Raw genomic sequence first — 18,599 nt, forward strand, 5'->3', positions numbered from 1 at the left:
AAAGAGGGGGAAAAGGTTATCAACTAGTGGCACCCAAACCCTCCTTAAGTCTCATTTTTGTATGGCTGTGAAATGTGACTTACCTTTGGAAATCTGCTTCTTTCTCTTTTCCTGTGTAGCCTGCCCTTCCCTCATAGATGTTGTAGTTGTATGTGATGAATCAAACAGTATTTATCCTTGGGATGCAGTGAAGAATTTTTTGGAAAAATTTGTACAAGGCCTGGATATAGGCCCCACAAAGACACAGGTATGGACAGCAGAAATGCATAAACTAACTTATGACTTTCTTTCTGATAAAGAATTGTTAGATATAAAGTCTTAATTTTTATATTTGCCGAATCCCCATTTTAAATGCATTTAATGGTAATTTTTGAAGTTAATTGAAACTTGTACTACATTGGGGTTGGGGGTTGTTCTACCTGTGGCTTTTCCCAATATTGGTCTTTTGACCTTAGAGTTCTATTTCTGACACAAGCATTAAAGATTAAAGGTATGGGATATAACTTTTTTTTTTTTTTAAGACTGAGTCTTGTTCTTGTCATCCAGGCTGGAATGCAATGGCACAATTTAGGCTCACTGCAACCTCCGCCTCCTGGATTCAAGCAATTCTTTTGCCTCAGCCTCCTGAGTAGCTGGTATTACAGGCTCCTGCCACCACACCCAGCTAATTTTTGTATTTTTAGTGGAGACAGAATTTCACCATGTTGGCCAGGATGGTCTGGAACTCCTGACCTCAGGTAATCCACCCGCCTCTGCCTCCCAAAGTGCTGGGATTACAAACATGAGAAGCATAAGCCACCACACCCGGTCGGGATATAACATTTTAATCTTCCTTTAGTTTCCTGTCTTTCCCCTCTAACCCATGCATTACATTTTAAAATTCAGTATGTATTTTATGTCCGTTTGGACTAATAATTAATTTCTTTTGTTTATTCCTTGCTGGTAAAATAAGTATTGAATTCCGAAATTTGTATAAATAAGTCACTAAGCCTAGTTCTACCATTTATGATAATGTTTTATAGTTATTTATCATATTCCAGTTTAGCTTGTCCTTTTGCCTACAGAAAAGGTCTTTTCAATAATTTTATATAGCTCTTTATATTTTAAGAAGTCTTTAATTTGCTTTTATGTCTTCTTGAAGTAGGCAACTAAAGCTCAATAGTATTATTTTAAAGTTCAATTTCCGGTTTTACTGTTTTTTTTTTTTTTTTTTTTTTTCCCCCTTTCTGATTGACTGTGCCATTTCCTGAGCCATTCTGGTTGTAACAGTATACTGAACCAGTGTCAACCTGGACCAGTTCACCGTTACCAGTGTATGTTCGTGGATTACATCTGTTACTCCGATGTCCAACATCTAATACAAATTGTTGATGTATTTTTCCCTAAATGCTTCCAGCTATCTTTAGTGAAATTTGCTTCTCTGCTTTCCTGTTCACTATCATGTTGTTATATGTTTTCCCCCATTGAAACTGCTTTTCAGTACCAAGAATATCTCAATACCCACAGAAGCCTTGGAAATTTCCCTGTGGGCATTTTCCAGGACATTCTGCTAAATAAAACTACATATAGCACTGGTTTCCAGAAAGCACTACTCTTATAGCCCCTTATAAGTTTTCATATGTATCTTCTTATTTCCTCTGTTTCTAAATGAGTTACCCTCATAATGTGACTAATTTTATTTAATAGCCTCCTATATAGAATTCACAGTCTTGCTCTTTTGTGTCTTCCTACCACAGTGCATCTGATTCCTCTCTAGAAGTGGTTTAACTCAGTCTCTTTTCTTACAGCCTAAATTTGACCTTCCTGTAAATCCTAATCTACCACATTTCTTTATATCTTTCTTCTTCTTTTTCACACAGAAGTCCTGGGGCTCTGTCATGGGATTACTATCATCTTCCTCTCATATTAGACTTTGAAATTCTCAGTTATTTTTTATTCTTTCCTCCCTCTCAAGTCTTACATCCCTAGAGAAAGGGGTCCAGGAATATTATATTTCTGACTATCTTCCCAGTGCCTAGCTTACTGTCCCCTTGGCAAAACGCAGCAGATGGAACTCAGAAATCCAGTCCTTGCTCCTTCCACCTCCTTACATACTGACCTGTATTTCAGAGAGCCTCTTACACTGATCCCTCATTGCCACTCCTGTTGTGGAAAGCCCATCTCCTAGGCTTAGAGGATGATCTCGATGTTTACAAAGACATTAACAGAAGGGTGTGACCTTGTTGATCTCTAGGATTAGGGAATGCTCCCAAACATCTTGTTCAGAAATTCTTTCTTTCAGTGCTTTCAAATAAGATGCTTTCCAGTGGCATTTTCTCTGGAAGCCAGAAACTCCCTGCCCCACGTGCACATATAGCATCTTCTTCCCAGAGTTGCTGAAGTCCATAATAGAGGAAATCCAGCACAATAAAGAGACCTCAATTGACTACACTGATTAGGAGCACATTGGTTTTTGTTGTATTCAATTCTAATTATTTATTACATAGTTACTGTCCTTCAATGACATGTTACTCTTCATCTGTGATTGCTTATGGTTGTTTGTGAGCTTCTGTCCACTGGTAATTAGAATGTTTATTTAAATCAAGTTTAATCTTCCTGTTAAAAACAATGTTCTAATAGTCATCCATATTAAAATATTATAGGGTAGTATTAAAAACTACAAATATTACTCTTGGGAATCAAATTATACACTGTAGGACATCATCTTTCTTTGCAATAGTACTGCTGTTGTACACTGATGGCCTCTAACGAGAAGAAGTTATTCCATTGAAAGAAAAGTAACTATCAAGAACAAAGTTGGAAGTGATGCCTTTAAGCTATTGGCCCATGTCTAAATGTACTTTTGATTTTCATTTTATTGGTTAAGTAGAAATTATTTATAATGTAATGACAGCCCATTAATAAATGTCTCCTCTTTTGAAGGTGGGGTTAATTCAGTATGCCAATAATCCAAGAGTTGTGTTTAACTTGAACACATATAAAACCAAAGAAGAAATGATTGTAGCAACATCCCAGACATCCCAATATGGTGGGGACCTCACAAACACATTTGGAGCAATTCAATATGCAAGGTAAGTTTTGGGGCTAATAGGCCAATGTTTTCATAATGTAAAACATTATATTTATGTGATAAATAAGAAAAAGTAAGGAAAAGACAAAGAAAAATAATATACCTGGTACCTAACTTAAATCAGAACTAATAAAGAAAAAAACATAAGAGCATTCTATGTCTTGAATACTTTGAGAAGGCAGTTGGGAAAGTTAAAAGTTTGATTTTAGGATATTTATAAGATATTACATGATTTTTATATGAATTTATATGAAATAAATGAAATGAGAAGACCTTAGATTAAAACAGTAGGAAATGGGGCAATCTGTCATAATTTGTTAAGATTCATCAGAGATCCAGACAAATTGAGCTCATGGACCACTTGGTGCAAATTAACAAAGGCCACAGAATCTAAACATATGAGTTTAAGTTTATTACACTTATTACAATCAGTGGGAAATATGAAATTATAACTATACAGCACTCTCTTGATTCTTATCTCAATTTCTCTATTTTCTCAGATCCACTGACCTTTGTCTTCACTCTATGCTTTAATATGTTTTTATTATACTTTAAGTTCTAGGGTACATGTGCAGAATGTACAGGTTCATTACATAGGTATACACATGTCATGGTGATTTGCTGCACCTATCAACCCGTCATCTACATTAGGTATTTCTCCTAATGCTATTCCTCTCATAGTCTCCCACCCTTCAACAGGCCCCGGAGTATGATGTTCCCCTCCCTGTGTTCTCATTGTTCAATATGTTCTCGTTGTTCAGCTCCCACTTATGAGTGAGAACATGCAGTATTTGGTTTTCTGTTCTTGTGTTTGTTTGCTGAGGTTTCCAGCTTCATCCATGTCCCTGCAAACTAGATACCATCACAAAAATGCTAAACACACTCCAGTTGTTAAACAAATTGATTAGAACAACAAGCTTGCCTTCCCTTAAACCTATTCTCACTCTTTGTCTTGTGCATTCCTTCTTTTCACCACCATAATTCTTTTTGAAAAAAGCAGCTCTATTCCCTCCCTCCATTTCCTTGAAACCTACAGTTCTGCCACTAAATAAGCATGACCCTCTTCATCCCCCAACCCCGTGGTCCCACCTCAAACCTCATCCTTTCTGGCTCCTCTGAACAGTATGATAATGATGAACATACTCTGCTATTCCTAACCAAGTTGCCATGACACCACACACTTCTCGAACTCCTGCCAAATTCTTCTGCCTCTTCACTAGCTCCTTTTCCTATTTTTCGTCACTAAACAGAGCCCTCTCTTCTTTACTGCCCTTCTCCTGTAGGAATTCTGTCCACTGTCATGGCATCAGCAGCAGCACTGTGTCGATTATCTCATTGCTATGTTGTCAGCCCTACACTTTCTTCCAAAACTTACACTGGCATCTAGCTGATGCTGAATATTTTTATTTGGAGTGTTCGCTCACTTACCAAATTCAATCCCTCCCACACTGGCCTTATTCTTTTCCCCGCCACTCCTCATGAACTTGCCATTTTGATTTGTACCACTGTCTCTTGCCCAGTCATTCGAACTAAAACTTTGGTTTCCTTTATTCTTTCCACTCTTCCTTACATCACACATCTGGTCAGTGGCCACATCCTGTCATTTCTATTTCTGCATTTCCTATTTTATCTGTCTTCCTCTTCTGTGTGTGTATTTCAGTTGCAGCTTCCATCAACTGGTGACAATCCTAAATGTCTCAAAAGCGGATTCCCCACAAGAGAAGATATGATTGGTTTAGTTCATCATTACTGTCTCTATTCAGGGACAATAAAGGTTTTTTGGGCCAAGCCATCTCATAAGCTACTGGACAGTCAGCAGGTCAGCTGCCATTAGGTGCAGTGCCCTTCCTGATCTAGCAAACTGGACTAGAAGGACAAAGAAGTTGAGATGAAAAATGGCCTTCCTGGAGTTAGAAACTGCAATGGGCCCTGGTTTTCAGCAGGGAAGGTGGGAGTAGTATTTTTCCCTGTCTGGAGCCTGGGGCCCTGGTGAGCTTTGTTCTCCAGGACAATGGCCACTGTCCCTTAAGGAAGGACTTGCCTGGCTTTCATCATCTTTCAAAACTTTGGTTTTCTCTCTTGCACTTTTGTCTATCTCCCTCTTCCCACTGTTAGCTTATTTCCCAAGCTAACAGGATTTAGTCTACCCAGTGCTAGGAGAATCACCCAACTTTTTACTCATCCCTCCTAGAATGTAATTGCCTCTATATTTCTTCTCTCTCTCTCCTCTTCTTTAAAACATTGAAGATAATCTGAAATTATTTCAGTAAATATTTCCATGTTTTCATTCACCTCATTTCATTCAATGCCTACAGTTGCAGTTTATTGTTTTAAGCACTGCCGGTAATTAAAACTAAATGAGACACAGTTTATGTCCTCAAAAACCTTAGAATCATACGTGAAATTTACAGTGTGTCATAAAGAGTATGTGACACTCAAAAAGGATCTGATGTGAATAGTGTAATTCAAATTTGGCCGAAAAATACAGAAGTTTTCTACATTTCTATAGTCTACATTATAGAATACAAAAAAGATTTTAGGAAATAAAATGATATGCTCAGTTTTAAAGACAATGTATTTGATATTATCTCTTAAAATTTGAAATGTGTGTATCCTGTGCCCCAGTAATTTTACTGCTAAGATTTTATCCGATTTGAAAAAGTATGCCAAGATATATACACAGGGATATTTATCACAGCCTTACTTATAAAACTCAAAATGGCCTAAACACCCAATAATGGGGAACCAGTTAAATAAACCAGTCTTCCTTCATATGGTCCTCTAAATAAATATTATGCAGCCATTTAAAAAAAATAATGAGACCTTCATATATGTGCTGATATGGAAAGTCTCCATCAGAGTGAAAAACAACTGTTTAGAATATGCCCTCATTTGATGCAAAGGCATAAGAATGATACAGTGGACTCTGGGGACTCAGGGGGAAATGGTGGGAAGGGGGTGAGGGATAAAAGACTACAAATTGGGTTCAGTGTATTCTGCTCAGGTGATGGTGCAAATCTCATAAATCACCACTAAAGTCCTGATTTATGTGTAACCAAATACCACCTGTTCCCAAAAAACTTATGGAAATAAAACAATTTTTAAAAAAGAATGTTCCTTCATTTGAGTAAAAGTTTAAGGGGTAGACTATGCTTGTACCTATATTACATCTAAATAAAACATTTTCTAGAAGGAAATGCAAGAAACTGATAATAGTGCTTACCTATGGAGAGGGGTTTAGTGTCACATTTGGTTTATACCTTTCCAAATACTCTGATTTTTTTTTTATTGTAGATATCTATTACTTTAAAAAAAATAAGTATTGAAAAAGTAAACACAAGCCTAATGCATACAATTTATAACAGAAATATCTTTGCTCTATTGATTGGTACTGATTAATTCAACTTTCTTAGGAGAAAATAATTCTAAGGAATACTGGGATAAATACATGTACACATATACACACATATGCCCTGACATACAAGACACTTTTTAATGTCAAGAAAGACTTACATTTGTATATATTTCTCTGCAAGCTACAAATGGAACATTAAATATGTTGCCAGAGTTAATATGGAGTTACAATACATTCTGTTTAAAGAACTAGTTTCATGTTTCTATTTTAAACCAGAGGTTCTCATATTAACTTCGTATTTTGATAACAAGTCTTTAACTTTATCTGCCACAGAAAATATGCTTATTCAGCAGCTTCTGGTGGACGACGAAGTGCTACCAAAGTAATGGTAGTTGTAACTGATGGTGAATCACATGATGGTTCAATGTTGAAAGCTGTGATTGATCAATGCAACCATGACAATATACTGAGGTTTGGCATAGCAGTAAGTGGCTTTTCTTTTTATTTGTCTTGCAGCTATTGGGTAAATCTTCCTTTATAGCATCACTTCTCAAGGCTACACTTTCCCATTGGCTGTTCATAGTTGAATATAAAAGAAAGTTCTTACTCTATCTCTGCTTCTTGATAATTTTCAATCCTGTCTACTAAATAAAGGGTTATGGAAATGTTGCTTGATTTGCTTCTCCAGAAGGGCTATTGTGTTCAAAATAGACTGGAATGTACTCATAGGGAAAACGTACAGCAATAATGACTGTACATTCTCTTCCTCTATTTTCAAGGTTCTTGGGTACTTAAACAGAAATGCCCTTGATACTAAAAATTTAATAAAAGAAATAAAAGCAATCGCTAGTATTCCAACAGAAAGATACTTTTTCAATGTGTCTGATGAAGCAGCTCTACTAGAAAAGGCTGGGACATTAGGAGAACAAATTTTCAGCATTGAAGGTAAAAAAAAAATTTCCTTTCAAGAATTTTCTTTCAAAATGTTTAAATAGTTGTTTATTATCACATATTTGCTTTATCAATGTTAACTTGTATACCTTGTATAAAAAGAGCTCCTACAATTAGTAAGAAAAATGGATGAAAAACATGAATAGTTTATAAGTGATAAAATACAAATGACTGATAAACATAAGAAAAGATTCCCAATTTACAAAGTATATTTCTAAATACTTTCAGTAAGTATTAAAAAATATAAATTAAACCAACATTATGTTTTGCCTGAAATGACAGAGAATAATAATGTTTAATCTTGGAGAGATTATCAGGAAGAAAAGAAGCTCATACACTGTTGATAGAATGATAAATTGTTATGACTTTTGGAGGATGATGTATTCATATCGATTAGAATTATAAATGGTTTTATCTTTTTACACTGTGTTATGTAAGTACTGAAATTCTTGAATTTGTTTACATTAAGCATATATATTTTTAAAATTAGAAAAATACAGCAAATATTTTTAATAGTTCAGTTTTTGAGGAAACATTTTATTTATAGGACCTAAAATAATTTACTTAGGTGGCCTTGGAAAATCTAGTTAGTGCAGAAAGATCACATGTTCAGGAGTTCACTGTGTGGGGAACTAGCACACACTTCACAGCGGGTTAAAATAAAAAAAAAACACACATGACCCAAATCCTAGTTCTTGATGGTTAACCCAAATAACTCTTTGCAATAAAGAACATATGTTATTGGAATCCTATGTATCAGGTACATCCTTAGAGTCTGGGTCTAAAGGTATTGCATACATTATTCATTCATATAGTCAAATCTTGATTTGATTATCCACTGGAATTACTCAAAAAGTTTTATTGCTTCTTCAGTGTCCCACGGTGCTTCAAAGTTGTTTAAATAACCATTTAAATCCAATGTGCCCTGAGATAACACAAAATCACTGGGCTATCCACACTGATAATTGTATTTGTTTGTAATGGAATGAATGAGAACAATTGCAATCTACAAGCTAGCTAGAAATGATTTTGAGCATTATCTGCTATTATGGACTTTGGGGAACATTATTCTATTTTATTAAAAATTATCTCTACTCATCCTGTGTAAATTATTTTATCTTCTAAATAAGACTACGTTGTACAGTACAGTTGGTCTTCTTTTCTGTGTTAAAGTGTCAGTCCAGTAATTTAGCTTCCTTTTTGTGGAGATTAGTGAAATGTAACCATTTTGATCATACTGTATGGAAAATAAGTACCAATTGGATCTTTTTTTTTTTTTTTTTTTTTTTTGAGACAGAGTCTCGCTCTGCCGCCCAAGCTGGAGTGCAGTGGCCGGATCTCAGCTCACTGCAAGCTCCAACCTCCCGGATTTACGCTATTCTCCTGCCTCAGCCTCCCGAGTAGCTGGGACTTCAGGCACCCGCCACCTCGCCCGGCTATTTTTTTTGTATTTTTTAGTAGAGACGGGGTTTCACCGTGTTAGCCAGGATGGTCTCGATTTCCTGACCTCGTGATCCGCCCGTCTCGGCCTCCCAAAGTGCTGGGATTACAGGCTTGAGCCACTGCGCCCGGCCGCCAATTGGATCTTATAGTGTCAGTGACAGAGGCAAGCACATATACAGAACCAGAACAAACTTCCCAATTGGTAAAACTCCTACTCAGTCTTGAATTCTGATTCCTAATAGCTAACTCAATTATCTCCCAGCAGTCTTCACTACAGATCAATTGCCCAGCTATTCCACCTGCATCTGAGATATGTGTACATTATCAGTACCAATATTTCAAAGCTAAAATTTCAGTTAGTTTCTTAGTTAGTAATGATCAAATTTTTAAAAAATTATCATCTCAGTTTTCACCTTACCTTATACCCTTTGTTGAGTGTCCTTTGGTATCAAGAACATCATGCATATTCTGCTAAATACATCAGTGTTCAATTAAGATTAATGCCAACTATGAACACTACCTTGGAAATATTGTTATTTCTATAACCTGCTAGAACACTTTCTTAGTAATTTCTTCTTCCCAGAATACACAAGCTCTGTATTTTGGGGTGAGTGTTGGAACAGTGTGTGTTTGTGTTTGTAGGCGTGTATGTACATACATGTCTGCCTGTGTTTGAAAACTTGATTTAAAATTACTGACAGTAATAAAATTTTTTAAATTGAATGTTCCAGGTACTGTTCAAGGAGGAGACAACTTTCAGATGGAAATGTCACAAGTTGGATTCAGTGCAGATTACTCTCCTCAAAATGTGTGTATATCAGATAGCTTCAAGCCATGTTGTCATTTGGCATAACACTTCCAGACACAGTAACCTTATACATTAAGTGGGAAGACAGCCATCTAGGGATCAGCCCTTCTGATTCCTAGTCACGGTCATTTAGTTTCTTTGTGCTGCTGATTTACCTCTAAAATGTGAAGGTTAACAATGTCTTTCCCTTCCCTGTTTCACAGGGATCTTATATGGGGGAAAGCTGATAGTATACAAGAAAGTCTTTGAGTACTCCAGGGCACAGACAGTATATTAACTTAAGGTATTATTCCTGCAGGAATTGTCTTTGAATCAATTTTTAACTACTGGAAATGTTTGTTAAAAACATTCACTGTTGTCATCACTGTCATCGTCAAATTCTGAGTTGTCATAGTGTCTTTTTCTAAGAGCAGATAGAAAAGAGTTGAAAAAATAAGGAGGTAGGAAAAATGTGACATGGGATTGGAGTACAACACTCTTTTCAGCTCAGGGAAGTTCATTTCTATCTCTCACAAACATCCACCTCCTGGGCCCCTGATTCTAATTTGAGTCAGGAGATGAGAGAGATAGTGAAAGGAGGGAAAAAAGAAAAAGAGAAAGAGATCCTGGGAAATATTTAAGGAACAATAGGAAGTCAGAGGATTTCATCGGCAGGTCAGAGGACCAAGAACAGCTTGTTTTCTGTCTAGAATCAAAGGAGCTGACTTTTTCTCGATCATCAATCCTTAGATATACTCATAGAAGTTATGGATCTTTCCCTCAGAAAAAAATATAAGTGAATCTATGCATGGAGAATTTTGCACACAGTCCCATGAGGTTTTTGTACATACCCTAAAGTCCTTTCATGCACCCCACATCCAGAGTCCCTCAATACTACAGTCATTCACATAACTTCATGGTCTCTTATCTTCAAAGTAGAACACATCTTTTCCTTACTTGCTATTTTTCATGGCTTGTATTTTTTAGTCCAACATCATATCTTTGGTATGTTCTAAGATGGAAGAATAAAAATTTTAAAATAGTGTATCTCATCCTCACCAAATCTGCCTTCTGTGATGATTTGTAGCTTTGACTGTTTAGATTGGGTTTCAAGTCAATTCAGAGTAAGCTTCCTCCTTTGCCCTCCCCACAGGGCTGACAAATGGTTATTTTCCTTCCAATAGATTGAATATCACAGCTATAGGTGCCTCTTGTAGCTGTGCTATTATCAAATAGATGGAATATATGAATATACAGGAACATTTGAGAAGGGGTCAGGAAGAGAGAGGAAGAAAGCTGAAAATAGAGCAAGTCGGAAGAGGGCCTCCCAAGATGTGTCTGGGATAGCAGCAGCATCTCCGTCTCTCCTGTGTCAGTACTTCCTGTTTCTCAAGCATATCTCATATCTGGCTGTGAGCTTTCCTTATAAATATGTGGAGTGAGAGGCCCACTTCTGACTCCTTTCTAAAGGTCATAAGGGTTTACCATTGGCAAATATATGCCTTTGAACGGGACATTTGAAAATGGCTATGTACCTGTCCTATACTATAGGTTATTACAAAGGTTTGTCTGTATAACGTGTCATACTAAATAAAGTTCAAAATAACACAGCCAATGGGAAGGCTTGTTCTCTAGCACAAATATATTAAGACAATTCAGAGATATATCAATATATATTCATATATATTTCATCATTTTTAATAAATCTAAACAATTTATTTCAATGTTTTGCCTACCCTGAATTCTTATGCTTTAAAGATGGTTTGTTTAATGATCTGCATTTTTCAATTATTTTAGGATATTCTGATGCTGGGTGCAGTGGGAGCTTTTGGCTGGAGTGGGACCATTGTCCAGAAGACATCTCATGGCCATTTGATCTTTCCTAAACAGGCCTTTGACCAAATTCTGCAGGACAGAAATCACAGTTCATATTTAGGTAAGGCATAGCAATAATTGGCTCAGCAAACTTAAGTTCCTTTGCTTTAAACCAGCTCTTTGTTGAATCTCAGCGTGTGTTCAGCAAAACCCTTGAACTGTCTGTCATCTAATTGTCATATTTATTACACATATATATGTTGTCTCTGCCAGTCGGCCCTAAAGGCAGAACTACTTGTTGGAGTACTGTATTATACTCACTAGTTTCTTCTGACTGGTCAGGTGGTTGTAATTCCTGGAACATGATTGTGTTCCTCCAAAATGGAAATAGTTCCCAAAAGTAAATACAGTAAGTGATAGTCTTATATTGTTTTAGAGCTCTTAGTCTTCTTGTTCTTATAATAAGCAGCTACTGATTTTGCAGACTTACTATGGGACAGTTCCTGAGCTGGCTAGTCTGTCTACATAAACATTTAAATCTTTCCAACCAGTCTTTCAGGGATGTTTTGCCTTTGAGAGATAGCAAGATTAACTTGTCTAAAGTTCAACAACCTAGTAAGTGGCAAATCCAGAATTCAAACCTCGGACTGTTTCCAAGACCTGTGTTCTTTCTACTGTGCAACACTACCTTTTAAATACATTTATTCATTCGTTCCAGAAATATTTATTGAATACCAAGTTCACAGGTGGCCAATGAGGACAACCTGGAATCTAGAGGCAGTTTTATAGGTTGAAGTCCCATCTACACAGGGAAGTGCTTCAGGTCAAAGGACAGGAGTAATTCATCTTAGAAAAAGGAAGACATGTCCTCAGTGATGTATTCAGGAGCACGAGAAACTTTGCATCATATCTAACACAAAAGGATCTCTGGTCACCTTTACTAACTGATTTTAACCTTGTTTTGCTCAGATATTCAATGGTAATCACTCTGATGCTCCTTACCTTTTAGGTTACTCTGTGGCTGCAATTTCTACTGGAGAAAGCACCCACTTTGTTGCTGGTGCTCCTCGGGCAAATTACACCGGCCAGATAGTGCTGTACAGTGTGAATGAGAATGGCAATGTCACAGTTATTCAGGCTCACCGAGGTGACCAGGTAAATCTCACTGTTTAGCAGGTGAAATTAATTTTATGGGCAACTGGGCAGGTGGGGAGTCGGGTGAGCAGAAGTGGAAACCGACGTGACCTGAGTGCCTACTCTGTGATTGGCTCTGTAATCTGAGTTTATTAGTGTATTCCTTAAATCGTCACAAAAATACCAAGAAGACAGCCCTCCCTTTTGACAACTGACTGGGAATTTAGCTAGCTTTCTAAGGTCACACAGTGTCCATGGATTGAGCTGTCATTAAAACTCAGTCCTTTCTGGACTCAGAGGTTGTCCTGTTTGATTACATCCCCTTCATGTTTTTGACTCCCTGGATTAATAAGGCGTGGACATTATTTAGTTGTGATGGCAGGCACCTAACCACTGCTTTGTAGGTAAGCACACACCAGAAACAAGAATTTGGAGAGGAAATAATCAGAAGAAGGGAGCAACATAACATTATAAAAACTGAACTTCTGCATCTGGACCTGTCAAAATGTCCTTTTAGTTTTGAAGATTCTAAAAGTAAAGCAATTATCTTCTCTGCCACTTTCAACTGATGGGTGACAGTTTGGTAGTTAGACCCTATGATGAATCCCAGTTATGGCCCACTACAGCAAAGATCTGTTGCTAGGGCAAAGGTCAGCTGATTGCTTCCTGTTTCCTTACTAAACAGTTTTGACCCAGGGGCTTGACACACATTTAAAATGAGCATCACTAATCCCTGACAACCAACAAAAAGTGGTTTCCTTCTTTGAGCTGGAGAAACTTACAAAGATTTCTCTTCTCTTAGATTAAGTGTGATCCTGCTATTGCTATGGATTTTCTAGGAGTAAGAAGACCTGAGCTCTTGACTTCCATGACCATAAATTAGCTATGGTCACATACTTTTCTCTCTCTTTTGATATTTTAAAGAAGTTCCTTTTTAATTTAGAAAATAACAGTGATAGTGTTACGAAAGGAATCATTTCTTAGTCATTTCTAAATCCTTAAAAAGTGTTCACATAGGCATGCATTGAATGCTGTTGAATGAGATGAATGTTCAAAGTCTCAGCTTTTCTTATTTTAATTTATCTCCACCTAGTCCTCGTGTCCCAATCTATCCAGCAACTGCTTACCTGTCTCATGTCATGCCTTGTACACTTACATCATCATATGTGCTTCACCACTTCCCTCCGCCTAGAAAACTCCATGTCCTTCTTACTTTGCAATTCAAATGATATTTTAACTTTCTAAGCCTTCCTGACTCTCCTGCTCTCTGATCACTCAGCATTTGGAACTTTCCTCTATTACAATTTATTTTACTATAGAAGCTTAATTATTTATTCTCCCTGCCTCTACCTCTCCTGCCTTTCACTACAACAGACCTCACATACCTATGAAAAGTTTGCCTTATAAGTATGCCTTTGACCCCCTGGCGTCAGAAACACCTGGAATGCTAATTTAAATTGCTGTGTTCTGGATCACATCCTAGACATTACATCAGAATCTCTAGAAATGGGTCTCAGGGATCTGTATTTCAAAGGCATTTTCTTGGAGATACTTGTGCACACTAAGATTTAAGAACCAGGTGTTAGATGGTGTTAGAACCTGCGGGAAGGGACTATGCTGTCTGTCTTCATATTCCTAGCACTTTGCAAATAGTAAACACTCAATTTTTGTGTATTGAATGAGCAAGTAAATGTTCAGTGTAATATTAGAAGTATGTGAATCCTAGGAATTCTAAGGTTAACATGTTTTATTGCTCCAGATAGGCTCCTATTTCGGTAGCGTGCTGTGTTCAGTTGATGTGGATAAAGACACCATTACAGATGTGCTCTTGGTAGGTGCACCAATGTACATGAATGACCTAAAGAAAGAGGAAGGAAGAGTCTACCTGTTTACTATCAAAAAGGTAAAAAAAAAAAAATCGTTTAACAGTTTAATTTGCTTTAGTATTGACAATTTAACCTGCATTTGGAAAGAAAAATGTATTATTATTGCATGATAATTTGCACAGATAGTATGGATTACATTTCATCATTTTTGAGGATGTCCCCGTTAAGTTATGTTTTAAAAATTACATTAATGGGAAAAACTAGAGTTGAATGTATAGTGTACTGCCATTTTCCATGAGAGATCTTTGAATATATAGTCTCATGCAAATAAAGTCATTATAAGTGTACATTGTTTATTGAAATATGCATACACACAAACATTTGTGTATTTCTCTAGTATCACATGTAATTTTTTCTATAAAGACAGAAATAACAGGGCAATGCTATCTTGTTATCAGTTGACAGTGAAAAACACAAGTTGTACCAGGCACATTGTAAATTCCATGTGATCCCAGATGCTTCCTACATTAGTTTGTCAGCAAGTGTCATTGCTTAGTGTAACATTTAGGCATGTGTCCAACTCTTGAAGTTTCAAGTCCTTCCACAAAAAAACACCATACGTGAACAAGGAAAAGCATAATATTTCCAATTTGTAGACTGAACTCTCTAAATCCATGTATATAAATATAATTAACTCCTTGAAATAAAAAAAGAAAACCAAATTAAAGGCACAGATTGACACAGAAAATTATATGACAACAGAAGGGAAAGGATGGAAAAGAGAAGCTGATGTTAAAGTAGTAAATATTATGGTTAAGTGTTGTGATATTTTGTCATACCTGATGTACTGATATTTATGTAAAAATTAGCCTCTTAACAGAAGTAATTAATTAAAACAATTCTAAAGCATTTATACATATAAAGAAAGTATAATTGAGTATCCACAAAGGCTGGACCTATTTGCTTGTTTGAAAAACTGACAAATCCCCCATTCTTTAAATATTTCTTACTTGTGAGATATACCGAATTGTCATTAATTGTTGAAAATTAAAAGATCTTTTAATACCACGTCAAACTCAGTAACGATTTTTGTAAGATTATAATAAAGGAGAAAGAATCAACACTGACCCAGTTTCATGGTTGAGAAACATTGCTTTCTTGTGAAGTCATGAAATATTTCCATACTTTATTATGAAATCTAAGGAAAAAAACTGTGTTTTACAAGGAATTGTCTTTTCCTTCACACAGAATTATTTAGTGTTTTTAATAATGGAGATATTAATCTCATTTTTGACTTCCTGTACCATTATAATTATGTCACTATTTGGTCACTTTTACAGAAAGCCTAAATTAAGATATTGTGTTTTATTTTGTTCTGTGTCTGCTTTAATTTCATTCAAGATATTAGTAGTTTTCACCAGAAAAATTTTAAATCAAAAGGTTGGAAATAGGTGAAGATCGTATTATTGAGAGAAAAATGAGACCAAGAAATTGATTCTGTTCAGCTACAGGAAAGAGAATTATCTCCTTTCACCTTGGTTTAGGAGCAGATATTTATGACCTTACTAAAATTCTTCTTTATAATTCTGATCATAAATAGTTCAGGTTTAAAATTCTATCCATTTTTAACATTAAAAAATTAGTTTGGTCATCGATTGCTCTGAAATTTATTTTCTTTTTTATCATATGTTTTTCACCTTTTTAAATGGATGGGGTCTTGCTCTGTCACCCAGGCTGGAGTGCAGGGGTATGATCATAGCTCACTGCAGCCTCTAATTCCTGGGCTCAACCGATCCTCCCACTTCAGCCTCCTGAGAGCTAGGACTACAGGTGTGTGCCACCACTCCTGGTTAACCTTTTACAAAAATGTTTTGTAGAGACAGGGTCTCACTATTGCTTAAGTAGGTCTCAAATACCTGACTTCAAGTACTCCTTCTGCCTCAGCCTCTGGAATCTTTGGGATTACAGGCATGCGTCACCACACCCAGCTGCTCTGAATTTTAATTATACAAGTTGTAAGGTTTGCTTTAATCATCCTTTTGTTCCCCCTTTGCAAGGGCATTTTGAGTCAGCACCAATTTCTTGAAGGCCCCGAGGGCATTGAAAATGCTCGATTTGGTTCAGCAATTGCAGCTCTTTCAGACATCAACATGGATGGCTTTAACGATGTGATTGTTGGTTCACCACTAGAAAATCAGAATTCTGGAGCTGTATACATTTATAATGGTCATCAGGGCACTGTCCGCACGAAGTATTCCCAGGTAATCCAGGACCTGCCGTGACATATTTATTTGTAGGTCTTACCATATTAGACGTAGAAAGCGTCATGTAAACCATGCAATCCATCCCTCTTATTTTCTAACTTCATTATTTCACTCAACAAATGTTAAATGAGCCAAGCACTGTTCTAGACTCTGGGGATGCTATAAGAACAGGACAGACACAATTCTGATCTTTGTGTGCCTTATAGGATATTGGAGGAGACAAATGAAAAAAAAGAAGTAGATAAGACCAAGTGTTCCAGATAGTAATAAAGAAAATTTTTTAAAAGCAAATGAAATTAAAATAGGAAATAAAATTTCAGAAATAAGAGTATGAGGTGGTTGAAGGGGTGACTAATGAGGCCTCACTGAGCAGTCAATTTTGAAGTAAGACCTGAGGGAAAAGAACTAGGAACGGAACCCTGTACCTGAACTTGCCTCAATTTGCTCCCAGCCCACTGATCTTTTCACTGGTTTATGATTTTTATTAAAGATGTATGCTGTCCCCTTGAAGAAAATGTGGCTGTAAGAGTGATACAGAGATCAGATAATAAGACGTGATTAAAAAACTAATCTTTAGAATTTGTAGAGAATGTTTATTCCAGATTGTGTTTACAATCTGGAAAATGACTACATAGAAAATATAATAATGAAATGCAGAGGCTGCCATTTTCTTGTTCAGCTGTTGTGTACCATAATTTCGTGTCAAACTTGGTCTTTTAGAAAATCTTGGGATCCGATGGAGCCTTTAGGAGCCATCTCCAGTACTTTGGGAGGTCCTTGGATGGCTATGGAGATTTAAATGGGGATTCCATCACCGATGTGTCCATTGGTGCCTTTGGACAAGTGGTTCAACTCTGGTAAGTCAAGAAGAGCCAGACACAAACTACAAATTACCTGCTAAGAAAGCAGAACATGTCTGTACTGATATTATAGAAATGCCACATGCATTCTATAAGACTATAGGAAATTGATGTATCATAGTTTGCTTAAAGGAATAAATGTGTTTTTCCAAGTGCGAAAAATAGATATATTTGCTCACCATTAGAAATACATTTTTCTCCTCATATGGTGAGTAAAAACAGTGCATAGAAAACATAAATTTCTGAAAATGGTATCCAGGCTATTTCTGAATGTTATCTTCCAATAAATAGCCTTATCTCAGCTTAGAGAAGGGAAGCCTCATGAGAGTGCATTCAGAATACTGAAAATTCAGACAGCACAAGTAAAGTGTAACTTCTATGTGACTAAAAGGTATATTTTAAAATTATTAGTCATAAACAATAAGCCATTATTTAGGTTTAGCTGACCTCTCATTGACTTCCATAGGAATTGAAGATTCAAGTGGAACAATATGAAGGTCATGTGATTCAAGGTCAAAAATAAATATATTGAACTGGCAAGGGAATAGAATCAGAAAGAAGTTGATTATTCAATCAAGAATCTCCATTCATTTGTCTCTGTCAAAAAATGTGCTTTAAAGTCCAAATATTTGAACAACAGAATAATATTCATTGATTTTTTTATTTCTGAGTTTAATGATACTATTTACAAATCTCACTTGTGCTTTTAAAGAATGAAGTGCATTATTTTTATTGCAGAATGAAGCTTTTATGTGGAAAAATAAAACTCAAGAATAATATTTAAGACATTAAAAAACAAGAAAATGTATTTACTGAACAAATCAGTTAAAATCATTTCAGAGTAGCGTTATCAAGATTACCTACATGTATCCCAGAACTTAAAGTATAATAAATAAATAAATAAATAAATAAATAAATAAATAAATAATATGTTAAATGTGGATTGTGTCAGTGATGCAGTCACAAATTAAAAAAAAAATTATGTCTGTCTGCCATCTTAGAGCCTTCAAATATAAACTACTGCTAATGTGCTTTAGAGAGAAAAATTCAGTAATGCTGGTACTGGGTCCTCTTTGATAAAGGATATAATACGT

At 36.1% G+C, this 18,599-nt stretch overlaps 1 protein-coding gene across 1 annotated transcript in view; it reads left to right on the top strand.

Annotated features, from left to right (window-relative positions):
- Positions 1-18,599, top strand: part of ITGA2 (integrin subunit alpha 2) — a 115,496-nt gene that overhangs the window by 69,046 nt on the left and 27,851 nt on the right. Inside the window, exons 6-15 of the mRNA XM_030927582.1 lie at positions 120-247; positions 2,923-3,071; positions 6,759-6,909; positions 7,205-7,370; positions 9,551-9,627; positions 11,404-11,542; positions 12,431-12,576; positions 14,315-14,458; positions 16,439-16,642; positions 17,366-17,502. Coding sequence (XP_030783442.1) covers positions 120-247; positions 2,923-3,071; positions 6,759-6,909; positions 7,205-7,370; positions 9,551-9,627; positions 11,404-11,542; positions 12,431-12,576; positions 14,315-14,458; positions 16,439-16,642; positions 17,366-17,502 — 1,441 coding nt within the window. The remainder of the gene's footprint in view (positions 1-119; positions 248-2,922; positions 3,072-6,758; positions 6,910-7,204; positions 7,371-9,550; positions 9,628-11,403; positions 11,543-12,430; positions 12,577-14,314; positions 14,459-16,438; positions 16,643-17,365; positions 17,503-18,599) is intronic.

Source organism: Rhinopithecus roxellana, chromosome 3, assembly GCF_007565055.1.
Source record: "Rhinopithecus roxellana isolate Shanxi Qingling chromosome 3, ASM756505v1, whole genome shotgun sequence".
In the NCBI taxonomy this organism is placed as follows: domain Eukaryota; kingdom Metazoa; phylum Chordata; class Mammalia; order Primates; family Cercopithecidae; genus Rhinopithecus; species Rhinopithecus roxellana.